Source organism: Lipophrys pholis, assembly GCF_963383615.2.
Source record: "Lipophrys pholis genome assembly, chromosome: 10".
NCBI classification, from domain to species: domain Eukaryota; kingdom Metazoa; phylum Chordata; class Actinopteri; order Blenniiformes; family Blenniidae; genus Lipophrys; species Lipophrys pholis.
Genome location: NC_137640.1, coordinates 10,002,955 through 10,018,468, shown reverse-complemented (window position 1 = coordinate 10,018,468; position 15,514 = coordinate 10,002,955). Strand labels below are relative to the sequence as shown.

Below are 15,514 nucleotides of genomic sequence, written 5' to 3'. Positions count from 1 at the left end.
CCTGTTCACAGTGTCTTGACTAATGACTTAATATAAAATACCTATGATGATGGTTTGACTGTCAGTTTGAAGTGGTTTGAATATGTCCAATATAATAAATTAATTGCTTGCAAAAAGGAAAAAAGCTGAATCCTCTGGTTTGCTGTTCATAAAGCAAAGTGCTGTATAATGGCTCCAGGATGTGGGATTTAGGATAAATGGAGCATCATCACATGAATATCTTTTTTGTCAAGACCTAAAACTATCTGAGAATCAGATTAAATACCCATATCCCCTGCTAACCAGTCAAAACATCCATGCACACTTAGACATATCCTGTCTATACATTAAGTCTGCTTGCATTCATACATAGTCCGTATGCTTGGCTTGCTCCTTGGCTCAACGTGCCACGAGTGACAAAAATCCTGTCACCCTGCCACAAGTGTCGTCTGACAGATTGTCGTTGAATTGTTGGTGGCGCTTCACCAATTCAGCCTTTGCACTGATCCAGTGGTAAAATTGTGGATTGTGGATCCTTTTTACGCCTGGGTGATGTTCTTGGCACTGAAAGGTAAGAAGTAGACCAGGACACTTTGCTTGCACTGCAGGTTTGTTTTATATACGACAGAAGTTCGCTTATTTATGTTTTGTTGTGTTGTTTTTTTTGTTTTGTTTCCATTCATTTTTTTCAGGAATTTACATTTCAACAAACCTATATTTTGATTATCTGCACCTGATAAAGACATTTTTGCATTCATATTTTTCTTATTACACTGTAAAATCTAAATTGTGACCTCAGTGTGAAACAAGGAAAAGTTGAGCATCATTGTCTTGATAAACCATAGTTGCTCTACAAACTATGTTTACCTGAAACCCTTTATTCATTTATTTATTTTGAACTGGTTTATATGTCTCATTATGTGAAGATGTTTTTACTACATTTACATTAGATTTGACGCTTAAAAAATCAAAAAATCTACATTGTCATATAAATAATGATGTCATCATTCATGTTTTTCTTTTTAAGATAGTATAATTCTAAACCATTTCACAGCAGAAAAAAAAGGTTACGGCCACATATTTCCTACTGCCGTGCTCCTCTCGAAGCTATCGGGCATAAAAAGACTCATTCTAATCTTGTTTTCATGATTCCGCTCATATGTTCAAAGATGCAATAACACATTTGTATGACACACAGATTTAAGAAACCAAACAAGTGATTCCTCCAAAGAAGTTGAGCAAAGCAATGTTGTATTTTGGCATTTTGAAATAAAACAGCTCCTCATGAATCATCATATAATCAATTATCTCCAACAGCCAGAGAAGATTAAGAAACATCATTTGTCTTTATAAAGGGTGTCTTTCTCTTCACTGTTTGGCAATCCTGTCTGCCCAGGGAAGTAGGAGATTTTCAAGAAGAAATAGGGGTTGCCGCGAACCCGCATGGCCACCAGGATGGGAGTGGCTGCATAGAGCAAGTTTGCTGCCAACACCGACCAGAAAACATCATTCGGGATTCGAAACGGAGCCGTGGTGCGGGAGTGGAGAGACCCACCAATATGGGCCCACTGGCACTGCAGAGAGACAAAGAGCAAAAATTATTTCAGACTTCATTGCTGTGAATAAATGCTGCATATTGTAGATCATCTGCACTTCCACTAATGGCAGGTCATTTTACACCCCAGTGTTTCCATCCACAAACTTTCCAGAAGAATAACTTTTAAGGTTACTCTGAGCGTTTTGTTTTTTTTTCATAGTTATTAGGCTGCTAAGATATAAAGAAAGAAAAAACGGTCTTAACCGGGATTGATAAATTACTTCACAGGAGATGTACACACTTAAAGAGGTGGCTATTTGGAAGACGGAGAGAGGGTGTGGTCTGCAACCTCTCATATGCTGTACAACTAGACTTTAATCAAGGAGTTCCTCTCCTTGCCCTTCCAATCTCTCTGCCAGATCAATAGAGAAAGCACCACCAGCTTGTTTAGCACAGAGAATATGCTTCAAAGGATAAATGTGGTGCAGGTCATTATTAACCGGATGAAAGCTCACTGCAAGGAGTTAATTACAGTGACACAAGCCGGAGCTCTTTTTACTTAAAACGCTGATGAAAACTTTAATCAATCAGAGGCAGCAATTATTGCAGTACCTCAATGCAAAGCTTCAGAGCGACTCATGCCACAGCTGTAGTCCGAACTATATATTCAGAGCCATTTTCACTCTATTGACTGTTTGTCTTTGAGGTGTTACCTGGATCATGGCTCCTGCAAAGAACACCGTCCAATCTGACATCCATGTGCACCCAGGCCTGAGCAGACCATAAACAAACGCACCCAGCAAGGGAAGTCCATAAAATAAAAAGTGCAGCATCTGAAAATAAATGAAGACATACTATTAGTTCAGATTAATATTACTAATATTGAGTCATATTAAACAGAAACTTTTGTTATTTTTCCATGTTTTTCTCTTTCCCCACATAAAATAAAAAAAATAAAAAAGGCTTTCTATTTTGGGCTTTGGGCCCTAACCCATTCTGTGTGGAGTTTGCATGTTCCCCCTGTGCATGCAAGAGTTTTCTTTAAGTGATCTGGCTTCATCCCACAGTCCGAGACATGTGTATTGTGCGGATGGATGTCTGTCTCTTCTTCTGGACAATTCTCTTATAATAGCACTTTTTTTAAAAGGCAGCTACCCCTGCTTCCTCCCATATTTCAAAGACACGCACGGTAGGTGGATGATTACAAATTCAGTGAGCACTGATGCATGGGTGATCTTTTTGTGTTAGTTCTGTGACTGATGGATGACATCTCCACTTGGCCTCTTGCTTAATGTCAGCGAGCGTACGTTACAGCCCCCCGTGACCAAACTCCATGCGGGTGTAACCGACGGCTCTAAGGATGCATACATAGATGGACGGTTCCCCCTATTCACATCAAATAGGTTAGTTGTGGGTCGATAATTCAGATTAAATTCCAGTCTGTGTTTTTTGGATCTATGGTAGTCATGAAGTGCCAAAGAGAGCCGACAGACCTCTCCATCACTGTCAGTCGATGTTGTTGTTGAGCCCTGAACAACACTCTGGAAGACAATTAATACAGTACATGCTCTCTCTCCTCTGGCACACTCTGCTTCACCTACTCAAGCTGAATACTGAAGAGGGCTGCTTTAATCCTCAAATTACAAACACACAGACGCCTTTTTAACATGCTTCATTAAAGGAGCACCGCTGGAATGGGAAAAGTACCTGAAAATGACCTTATGGATTTAAAGACATTTAGCCGATGTAAACGCTGTAATTTTGCTATTTCATTAGTTTTATAATTGAACAATTTGACTTTGTCTATTTGATTGATGTGAGAGTAAGAAGTTTTTCCCCTTTTGGGAAATATCACAAAATCTAATGTAAAATGAGGAATGGCAAATGGAAACACCTTTTGCACCTCAGTATTTTGCCGCTTTCCAGCTCTGCAGTTCCTAAAACACAAACGTGCACTCTCAGCACAAATTGCTACTTTCACACAAGGGTCATTACTAAGACTGTCTTGACCTTCAACTTAAAATATTTGGAGCATGAAAGCCACATTCGCACTTTATAAAAGCCTCAAATTATACAAGTGAGCGGTTTCCTTTTATTCTCAGTCTGAGGGCCACATGAATCCTAATGAGTTGTGGTCAGGGCTTGAAAGTCAATCATATATGTCCTTCAAGTCTTTACTTGAAATGTTGTTTTAGTGCTGCCAAGACAATCGGTCACATATCAATCCTTTTCAACACATTAAAATGCAAAAATGCATATTGCACATGTTTGCACACACACACACACACACACACACACACACCGCTATGCAAACATGGGCAACTAAGCCATACTTGTACATGCTGCACACAGTCTCCTCTCGCCCAGTGGGAAGCCGATGGGGGGCTTTGGGCGACGGATTAGCTTATCAAGTTCTCAGCATGTGGTTTGTCTGTCTGATCAATGACTCACAATTGTGGCTGGACCACAGCCCTGACAAGGTCTTTGGATAACCTATTGACAAAATCGTGTACACTGAACAAAAAAGGACAAACCCCACTGCAGTGCGGGGTCAGAGGAAGAGCATAAAAAGAACCCACTGCCATTCACACTAATAATCTGTTATCAATTTTAAACAACTGAAAGCGAGAGAGAGAGACTAAGATGCTCTGGCCTCCCGGCCCTCTCATTGTAGCTGTAATGATGAAAATAGCTCTGAAATTGGCCGTAAGCTCAAAGCGTGGAGGAGATAAGGGCAAGCTTCCAGCATATTCAAAGTGATATCCATGAAAGCCAAAGTCCATCGTGTGGCTTGTTATTTAAAATAGGATGGAGAGGAGCTTTCAGGTGCTTCAACAGCATCAGCTGCAAAGGCTGAGTATTAGGAATGAAAGAGGGGATAAGGGGGGAAAACACACTCACCATGACTCTGGGGAAGCCCACGGGATCCTTCAGGTAGGGTTCATAGTGTTTCACATATATGGCGCAAGCTTCTAGTGGAGAGTCCAGAGCCACCTACAGAGAGTGTGCAAACATAACAAGCATGACTAGCAAAATAGTGAAAATCCACATAACAACGCATCAAAATACCTCTGCAAATTAACATGGAACTGAACATCTCTCTGCTCTTGACCTGGCGGTAAAACAAACAACCAGATGCACCTGTTTTTATATATTATGAATAGTGATTACAACAAAACCCTGACATTTTTTACAGATTTAACTTGTTTGGGAAATATGTTTATTGTTCTTTGTTGCTGAGCATTGCATTAGAAAACACACTGTCTCTGCATTAGTAATAAAGCTGATTTAAGTCAATTTGCTTTCTTGCCTTTTAAAGTAAAGACATAATCATATTGAGCTTGCAGCAATATGATATTCCTTATCTATTAACGATTTTCCATTATCTCAATTTGACATCTATGTATAGTAATCACATTAGCATTCATATAGATATTCTGTGGCCTAATGAGAGATAAAGAAAAACACATCTACCATTCCCACATGGCTTGATTAGCTATTGCTGCACCAATCAAAGTAACATAACACATGATTTTTTTTTACAAAGACTACAATGCATAACCATGACTGTATGGCTTTTGGAACTACCATTATAGGCCTAATGGAACTTAGTGTTTTTCATACTGTGAATATGATGTACTTACCAACCCTCTGAGGACGGTGAAGGCCATGGCAGCCAACAGGAGCAGCACCAAGACCAAATCTGTGGGGCGCCAGATCAGCTTCATACTCTGAGCGTGCTGTGCCTGTGGAGAGGAATTACCATAATATACACATATTCATACTACATAGTCCTCCCACAAGTATGAGGTTTCATTACACACTCAGGCTCACAGAGCGGCACAAGTGAATATGTAAGTACAGCTCCGATTCTCTCAGTCCTTTATAACTGCATAAAACTATCTTTAAGGCAATTTGGTTAAACTGGAAACACAATTATAAAATTTGTAATGTTGCCTGACAACTTCAAATAATATACTCAGATCCATTTTTCTCTGTGACCTTCAGTTCCTGAGGGACGTCACTGTCTCATTAGGAGCTGAACAATCTGCTATGTTCACACACTAGTTTCAAACTTTTTCTGCTGATAAAACTTATTTTGCTGACAAAGGGGAAATTGCATCCAAAACTATGGAACTTTACACGTTCAGGTGAGAAAACCCAAACAGTGAACACGAGAGTGATTCTCTGCAGCATGTGTAACCCGTTTTGTTTCGAAGTCACGATGTAACCCATTTTTATCAAATTACTGATAAATGACGACCAGTTACAGCTTGAAAAAGTACGAGAGTATTTTTGCCAGCGGCTAAAAATAAAACTGAGAAGCTATATAATAATTTTAACTATTTTAATTACCTTCCCTCAGTTAGCATGTCTAAATAATGTAGTTTTGGTTGTTGCTGTGTCATAATAGCTGAGCTGTCAGATTTGCGTGGGTCAGTCTAATATAGCGTGTGACACTTAGGTTCAGCTGAAGTAACATCGGTGAGTTGGAAGTCAAATGTCGGAGGATACAGTCTGCAGTCACAAGAAGCAGCAACAAAACATGTGAGATAAACTACCAACTAGCAGAGACACAAATAGGACTTATAAAAGGTGTGGTAATGTTTATTTAAGACCACTAATTCATTACCGACGGTTGAGAAAAGGGTTTGTGCCAAGGAGCCAGTGCAACAACAAAGTTACACCATCAGCTCCATCGCTGGCTTCATCTCCGACATAAGTAATGAGTATCAAGCTCACCAAAATGTCACTGATTGTAACTGTATTATCAACTTCACAAAATGAGTTACGCATCACTGGGAAATTAGTGGCTTTACATTCACAGTCCTGCAAACACCGCAACCAAATCTAACACTACAACCATTACACAGCCATGTTCTTGTGACTGATTTTGATTATGTGACTATTAGTTATTTGTGTCAACAAAAAAACCCCAAAAAAAACAACCCAAAAAAAACTGAGCAAGTGCTGCCATCCATAAAAGTTTCCATTTTTATATCAAGGTCCTCTGATTCATGCGCTGCACTCACATTGTATCCACCGATGAGTGGTCTGTCCTTGGGCCGAGTGAATAGTGAGATGGCTCCCCATACCGGCATGAGAAGAAAGAGAAAATTGAGCCAGAAGGCAGGACGTATCTCCGATCCATATTTACCTGCAGCAACGAAAGACACTTTCAACAGCATGTATTCCACCATACAAAGACGCTCCGTAAACATGGAACTCAGTTGTTAGACTTCCTACTGATACTACTGTGTAACAGGTGAAACACACACACACACACACACACACACACACACACACACACACACACACACACACACACACACACACACACACACACACACACACACACACACACACACACACACACACACACACACACAAACAGGAGAGAGATACCATATTGCCTGGAGATGAGTTTGATCTTGTGACACTTATGTATGCAGTTTGAAATGCCGAGAAAACAGATGCTTTAAGTTGGTTCCCTGCTTTGTTCCCTGGGTTGTGAAAAGCAGACGAGGCGTGCCTGCGTTTTGTTGGCAGGCCGAACTGTGACACTGATGGTACACGGCGGGGCAGATGTTCACTTGATTAAAGCCTGTCATCATGGGACCGATAGAAAGGGGATTGAAGATGAGTCTCACCTGCCACTATTCCACAAATAAACACACTCATGTTGGCGCACAAAGAGCCGGCCCAGACCAAGCCCAGCGAGCGGTAGGCTTTCCTTAGGAGAGAAATCAAGAAAAGATCATATGATACACGGACTGTAAAGATATTATATAGACGAGAAAGTCGTGTTGGTTGATGAATTAAATACTCTTCCAAAAAAAATGTCCATATACATCATAAAAAAAACCTCTACAGTATCTCTGAAAGACTGCTATTGTTTAAAAGAGGGTGTGATTTCCAGAGATAGCTCTGGTCCCAACTCTTGAACTCATTCTAGAGGAGGCTCGCTTTCAAACACACAACTTCATTTGAGCCATTGTGTGGAATTAATGTGACTATTACAGAGATCTCAGAGGTGTAACTTTACATTTCTTTAGCTATTATTCCTTCAAGAAACATTCAAAAACAAATTTATGAGGCTTGTGAAGCGGTTTGCCCACAGGTCACAGTTTTTCATGCTGCTACATTCGGACTGAGTACATCCAGCTTTCACATTGTCCTTCACTGCTGATCAGTGGGCTTGGAAGTGAGGTAATGAGAGAAACGAGCATAATGTGACTTGAACTGACTTCACTCCCACCAACCTGTCTGTGATTTTGCTGATCATCATCAGATACATGACAAAGTGTGCTATTCCATCCCAGTAACACATCATGATGGCATATGCTGTTCCCAAGTAGGGCTCCCCCTACAAACACAGACAATATGTGAGTATATATTATACATAACAGGCAATCGCTTCATCTGGTTCCTTCTGATTTTCTGTTTTTGTTTGTCCGCTGAGTTTATCCACAGCAACATTTTACAAAATGTTGGATGATATTCAACATTTCACAGTGTAAGCCTACAAATGTATTCTTATCAGAAGTTCAGATGCAAGAATAAAAGAACCTACTGTCTTCTGGTAGAAATCCATAAAGCCAGAAATAAGGCCATCGTACTCCAAGGCACTTGTCAGGTCAATGACACAAGTGAAGCAAAATTCTGCAAAAACTGTAAGAAAGAAAGAAAGAAAGAAAGAAAGAAAGAAAGAAAGTAAATCAGTCCTGTCAAAAGTTGTTGTCATTTACATCAGAAGACAAAAAAAACTATAATATGTCACAGTTTTGTCATGTGTACACATGCTTCATTCAGAAAACACAAAATGTTTGAAAGTGTATCCGTCTTATGGTAATAATCTGCCTTTGAAAGCTGAACATAGGCGACAAGAAGGACATTCAACTGGTCAAATTGAACGGACTATTTATGTGTCTGATACAATTTCATCAATTCAATCAATTTCAATATAGACAGATATATGCTGGGGAGACATATACAGCACGTCGAGCCGCACAAACACGTCTTTGACAACCGTACTCTAAACCCAGCAGGAAGTCCGCCATGTTGCATTATGCCTGAGATGTGTGAAAACACACTCCTAGAGGCCTGAAATCTGGCCAGTATACACAACAGGCCTTCCTGATGAAGACGTATGAAAATGTAACTATATTCTCAAAGGGCGTGGCCATGGCGCTCCATTGAATATCTGATGGTTCGCCATGAAACTGGAAGTGTTGTGTAACTCTGCTCCACATCTGCCTGAAACTTCAGGTGAGTCGTCACAGTGCTGCCCTGAAAACATCTATATGTCCATTCACATTAACGGGTGATTTTCACAATGAGCCAGTGATTGACATTTAATTGTGGGAATGCTGATACTGAGATTTATTAACATTTTTTGACTCGCTTTGGGTCCTGCAGTCTAACCAATTTGAACCATTCAATCATAACATTCTTGGTTTGTTGTAACCTTTTAAAATCTTTTACATTTTTCAGATATTTGAACTTTTCTTTGATTTCTTTCTCATCTAAACGTATGGGGATTTCTTTTTTTTTTAATGCTTCAGCCTATACCTCTTTAAAACCTTCACCAATTTAAGCATTTAAACTTTTAAAACATTGACTTTTTAAAGTTTTTTAAAACGGTTTTAAACTTCTTCATATCTTTAAAACTTTTTAAAAAAATATAGATATATCATTTTTAAAGTAATTTTTAACATTGAAGTGGATGGGGAAACCCTTCAACTTACCTTTAAACTCCAGGTTCGCTGTACTTTCAGCTAGAGACTTCATTTAACTTTTAAAACGTTGCTACATCCGTCCACTATTCAGGTGACATCTCAGTTAAGTAGCAAGGAACCATTCAACAATGTTTGCAGCTTTTATTGTTGTTGTTGTTGTTGTTGTTGTTGTTGTTGGTATGGAGATATATTTGATGTTGCCAGATAAATATTGAGGACAGCGACCTGTAAAGTTGTGTTAGTACACTTATGTACAATTAAGTGATGTGTTCTGTTACTTTGTTGCATTTCTCCAATTGTCTGTTAATATGGCTTGGATACTGGTCACATGATCTGATATTTAAACAATGTTGCAAAATTAAATGTAACAATGCCTTGGGCCTACGTGTGTCAGTGGATCACAATGTGCATTGTTTAGCATTTACAAAATACAATATATCGATTTCTTCAGTATCTCGTTGTAATTATTTTATTTGTTACCCTGATCACTCATATTGTCCACCGCCTTATTTGTCCTCGATTTTATGAACTGGCCCCAAATCCAAATCAATTGAAAAGCCCTGCGCTACAGCATGAAAGCAAAACGAAAAGCCCTTCAACCTATTAGCCTTTTCCCCAACCTTTTTATTCACTATTTTAAGTTGAAAATATTTTCCCCTTAGCTGGCAAGTCATTGATTTATGGGATAGCGTGGGGAGAAAATTAAGTCTCAAGCAGAGCGATAGACTGGAGGCATACTTAAATCAAGTCCATGGTGAATAGCCCTCTCCTGTCCTCAGGTTAAGAGCCCAGCAGAGCAGAAAGGATGAGTCCACAAGGCAGAATTTAGATGAGGAGCTACACAAACACATAACACCTGATCAAAATGGCTACGGCGCTGTTACATACGCTCTTAACTATGGTCCACTGCCTGCAAGCTCTTTGGGGGGTAAAAATGCAAAGGCAGAAAAGTGAGACCTCCATCTTAATAATATCAGAAGCAATGTGTCTCATTTTTATTTGAATACAGGCTGTGCGACCACATAACAGATGTGTACACGCAGCTTGACTTCCAGAGATCCACATTTCTCTAGGTAACTTGATAGCAAGAGAAATTGACTGTATTTTTCATAGTTATTACGTGCTGTGTGATTGTGGATGCCACTGACCGCCCAACATAACACAGAAATGGCCTGTCCACTTGACCCCACAAGCATTGCTACGCAGTAACAACCAACTTCAGTTACGATAAGTCGGAATTTTAAGCTCTATAAACTGAATGCACAACTGTATAACAAGTGTATAACTTTGAAAAGTACATAATACAACATATAATCAACATCATTCTGTGATTCTGATATTTTTCTTAGGCCTGCCGAGAAGGCCTTGCAGGCCCTGACGGCCCGCCACTGACAAATACACAAACATCACACATGCAGACGGGGCTCTGGCGGAGACTTTGGAGTCCTGAATGACTGTTAAATTACACTCTGCGTTTGTGCACTCGTATGGAAGCACTATACTGCTGCCGTAAACTGCTTGTCCATGGCAATTCATTGATTCAAGCCCTCATGTCGCGTCAACACTTTCCTCTTGAAATCAGTCTTAAAAGGGAATGGCTGTTTGAGATTGTGAGATGATTTACAGCCTCGTCAATGTAGGATGTTATTACAAAGAAGATCCTTGTCTTGTGACACAGGTGTCCCCGTGAAGATATCAAGGCTCAAACAGATGGAGCGCACCCTCGCTATGTGTCCTTCACACCGTTTTTCACACAGCGATTCACATTTTGCATGCACGTACACACACACACACACACACACACGCGTAGGGTTTGTCTGTCTTGTGCATCTCTGTAATCCTCAGAACCACCACTTTTATCTCTCGACATCTAACAGGTGAGATAGTGTGGGGATTACTGCTCTGTATCATTGAGAGCAGCCTGCTGCAACCTTGTCCCTCATTGTTGTGGTTCTCCTACACAACGCTTGCATCGCCTTGAGCGCTGTCGATATATCACCTCGTTCCTGTCCCACTGGCATCGCCCCTGGCATCAGCTACAGGCATCTGTTTGCAGGGGAAACCCTTGGCCAGAAACGGAGCAAAGTTTGACCGACGGCTACAAACCCAGGCCTAAGTTACACATTCTAGAAAAGCGTAATTATGATTATATGAAAGAGGCACAAGCTGCAGCAGGCCATATTTCCTGTGTAAAAACAGGAGTCTTTAACTTAGTCGGTCTAAATTAGTTGTCAAAACTAAAAAAAAAAAAAGGAGGAAGAAAAACACTATATTGGAGCAATGACTTTGATACAAAGTTTTGCATTTGCATTTTTTAATGGGTTTGCCAATTAGAGTCAGCCTCAAACGAGTAACTAAAGGTTAAGTAAGTGCAAATACCTTAAAGGTCCTCGGGCTGCTGAAGTCTGGGTCAGTCATGCCTTAGAAAAGTCTAGTTAAGCTTTGCTCTGAGCCTGATCAGTCTAAGCAGCTTTAGGCATATCAGTGGAAATCACATTGAATAAAATGTTTTCCCTCTGACGCTGCAGTGTAAGGTCTGGAAATCCTTTTGTCGGGAGTTAAATTCCGCTCGAGAACAAAACATAGTGGGCATTAACCTCTTATAGTCTTTGTATTTGGAAATGTATTGCAAGTGAATTGGGAAATACACATAGTTGCGTTGATTACCAAAGAACAAGAGGTCTTTAGGAGGGTTGCCACGAGTGATGAGGAAGTAGAACAAAAACACCACCACCAGCACGGCAACGCCAATTTCCAGAATCACGTAAGGCCTGCGAGGAGAGAGAAATATAGTTGTTAAAATTTTTTGATATTTAAAAAAAAAAACTGCCTTCAATCTGCACTCTTGCTCTGCAGTCTCTCGCAGATTTTCCGCTTCGTTCCCTTTACTAATTACTCCCTCCCATGGAAGCTGTGCCATTCATGTTCACGCTCCTAAATGACTAAATGATGATGAATGGGAGGACAGACAGAATGAGAATCACACTACACCCATGCCTGGCACCCGGAGAAATAATACAGAGGTGTGAAGAAAATAATCTGTTGAATGGATGTGTTACATCCTGAAGGAGCGATGGGTATTCTGGTGCGGTCGACTGTGTGCCTGAAGACCTCTGGATTAAGGCTGTAATGTCACACTGAATTTGATCTCCTAACTTCAACAAAATATAAGTTTGGCTGCATGTTTTTTCCCCCAAAACCTCTCAGTATTATTTAGACGAAAGAACTGTTTACTCATGACATTTGGAACAATAAATCAGGGAGTTTGCGGTCAGTAAAACTGCCACAGAGCTGAATTTATGACTCAAAATGAAATGATTTTGTTGTTGAGGTGTTGGATCAAATACAGTGCTTTCTTAACAAAATACAACAGTTCATTTAGTTTTTTTGTAATGTAAGATACAGTTTCTGAATGATGAAAACATCCTGTATTGTTTAAATCCAGAGTATGCCACCATAATGTTTACATTTCCAACTTAAGAAGAGTGATAATACACCTTTTGTAGTATAGTATGTGTAAAGATATAACAGGACAAAGGCACAGATTTGTAACGCTTTAATCAATCAAAAGCAGAAGAGTGGGAGGCAGCGAGCTCAGGCCGTGTTAGTTCAGCATTGCCCTCCATGTTTACTGGTCAAAGGTACCGATGCCTCACACTGGGAAAGATTAATGTGTCCAAGGTATCTCCTCGTAAACAACATTACATCCTCGGAAAACTCACAATGCGCTCGCACAGAAGGAAAACAAATGCTGTGAGAGCAAAGGCAAGCTCCCTTGCTACCTCTCCAATTCAACAGCACGGGAAGATTTATGCACACAATACTGTTTGTTTGCAGAGTGGAAAAGCACAAGGCATATTGTATGTCAAGAGCAATTCATCAAACTCTACTGTGCAGTCTGTATTGATTGTCAATGTCCACACACTAAGAAAAAAAATAAAGAGAGAGAGAGAAATATTCACAGAGGAGGCATATAAAAGTCTGCTGGAAATGAGAAATAACTCATGTGAGGGTCAATGGGAACAGGTCTTTTGTTTTAGTTTAGTTTAGTTTAGTTTAGTTTAGTTTAGTTTAGTTTTGTTTTTAGCATAATGTGAGCAGCGGTTTACATGCAGACTGGCACCTGTTTATAACACCTGCAAGTCAGTATACTCAGACAAAGAAAAAACATTTTATAATTATAGCCAACATAAAAATCAAATTATAAAAATATAAATCCTGCTCAAATTGATGATGACTGTTTTTCCTCTTTTCCCTCCAAAAAAAGGGAATAAGTGGAGGAAAGAAATTGATTTAATCATTCTTGTAACATCAGCTCGGTTCAACACGGTGCAGGTTTTATAAGGTACAGCACTCTTCGTTTTAAGCTTAGAGAGTCCTCTAGTGGTAATGAACATACGCTGTTTGCTATCTTTAGACAAGTGGCACGAGATTTCAAACAATTGATTGTATTTCTATGTTTAGGAACACTGTCAAGATAATTATATATATTCTGAGTTTACAACATAATTGTTTCAAATCTATAACGATGAGTTCACATCCATAGGTGGCAGTTTTTTCAAAAGCAGACATTCAATGGATTGAAAGGGTGACTTTTTTTTTTTTTAGACTAAACGTCCTGACGCAATAAGAAATCATACTTACTCTTGAAACTCTGGGATGGTGTTCATGGCATAAAGCACACCAAGTGCAGAAAATGAAAATAGAAAGACAATCGTCTCCATTTCTTCAAAAACTGCTGTCGTCCCCTCTCTGCAGAATCCACAGGTTTTCTGAAAATATGATCAGAAACCAGTTGTGTTAGAGAGAAGGGGGAAGAAAGTCCAAGGAGACTCAAACCATACGCACAATTGACACAAACATAAAAGGTAAGCAATAGAATGATCATTAAACTATATGCCAATAGGAATAAACTCGAAAAAGAGTCCGAGCAGGCTCCTACCGTCTGGCTACCCTTTCTGAGGATTAATCAAATTACAGCAGACGCGGCCTTTACTGGGAGAATAATGAAGTGGTAACAAAGGAGCTTTTGGAGAAAAAAAGTTACGCAATTAGGGTTTGTCAGAGATTTATATAAGTCGCATTAGAGAATAGGCCTAAATTCCATTTCGTTTCGCACCGCACTTTCAAGATATACTGATTGTGTGGCGCAATTAATGCTGTATTTTATGAAATAAGTGCATTGTGTGTTGGGACAGGGGGTAAACAAAGGGCAACATTTGTCAGTGCGGTATATGATCTATTCGTCATACACACAGACTTTGCTTTCCTTTGCAGCCCTTTGTGATTCCATTTATGAAAATATCTCCATGTAACAAAATATATTTGTAAGTCTGTTAACGCTAAATAGTATTTCTATTTAGGAGGGGTTACCTCCAGACCCTGAAACTTACCTCAACATTTGATAATTTTGTAACATCAAATAACTGCATATTATACAAGCTTGATTCAAACTTTTTAGATATATAAAACATGGGGAACAATGTTTTATCCATTGAGGCACACTAAATCTCAATTAACCGCAGCAAAAATGATAAAATTACAGAATTCCTGAACTTCTCTTAAGGCTTTGTTGCGCACTATAAATGTGTGACCTACAGAGAGGATGGGATTTATTTCAGACCTGCTTTCTCCACTAATGATCAGATTTGCGCAAGTCAGGAAAATCCTCATTGTGCCCTGTTTGCACATGAGCTCCGCTTTGGGAACTCATGGCCTTGGATTTAAGGAAACTAGATTTAGTCACAAATGACCTGACATTTGCAGGGAAATTCCAGTAGGGTTCGCTAGACACCCAAAAATAATGAAACAGCGTCAACATGGAGTCATAGCATACAGTTGTATGTGACAAAAAGATACTTTTATCAAAAATGTACATTATTGGCATCACTGTGCACGGTTATTAATACTTCACACAATTCTGATGATTCGCGTGTTAACGAGGTGTGTGTGAATGTGCTGACACGAATGTATTGCTGAGCACTATTGCCTCGTTGCAAAAAGTGTAGCAATCAAATCCCGTCTATATTTTTAATCTAATGTTCAATTTGCAAATTCTATGCGTGCCTGTGTGGGTTTCTCTTCGTACTCTAGCTTCCCCCCACAGTTTAACCGATGGAAGCATATTAGTTGAACTGGCAGTTCTCAATTGGCCTTGAGGCGATTGTGGGTCTCGGGCTTAACATCTTGTCCATGGTTCACCACTCCTTGGATGAATGAATGAATGAATGAATGAATGAATGAATGAATGAACTGGAAA

At 39.6% G+C, this 15,514-nt stretch overlaps 1 protein-coding gene across 1 annotated transcript; it reads right to left on the bottom strand.

Annotated features, from left to right (window-relative positions):
• Positions 1 to 578: 578 nt before the first annotated feature.
• tm6sf2b (transmembrane 6 superfamily member 2b) lies at positions 579 to 14,362 on the bottom strand. The gene is made up of 11 exons (XM_080472611.1): positions 14,198 to 14,362; positions 13,900 to 14,027; positions 11,923 to 12,026; positions 8,091 to 8,188; positions 7,780 to 7,883; positions 7,168 to 7,250; positions 6,550 to 6,674; positions 5,161 to 5,262; positions 4,418 to 4,510; positions 2,230 to 2,349; positions 579 to 1,553 (listed from the first exon to the last, which is right to left on the bottom strand). Exons 2-11 carry the CDS (start codon positions 13,977 to 13,979, stop codon positions 1,317 to 1,319), a joined length of 1,146 nt encoding a protein of 381 aa, XP_080328737.1. The 5' UTR covers positions 13,980 to 14,027; positions 14,198 to 14,362; the 3' UTR covers positions 579 to 1,316.
• Between the last annotated feature and the right edge of the window lie 1,152 nt (positions 14,363 to 15,514).

Excerpts from the sequence above, each read along its gene's own strand:
- tm6sf2b (XM_080472611.1), bottom strand. The coding sequence starts at position 13,979 with ATGGAGACGATTGTCTTTCTATTTTCATTTTCTGCACTTGGTGTGCTT. Across the intron at positions 7,884-8,090 it reads TGGATTTCTACCAGAAGACA|GGGGAGCCCTACTTGGGAAC; the intron begins GTAGGTTCTTTT and ends CTGTGTTTGTAG. Across the intron at positions 4,511-5,160 it reads TCACCGTCCTCAGAGGGTTG|GTGGCTCTGGACTCTCCACT; the intron begins GTAAGTACATCA and ends CACTCTCTGTAG.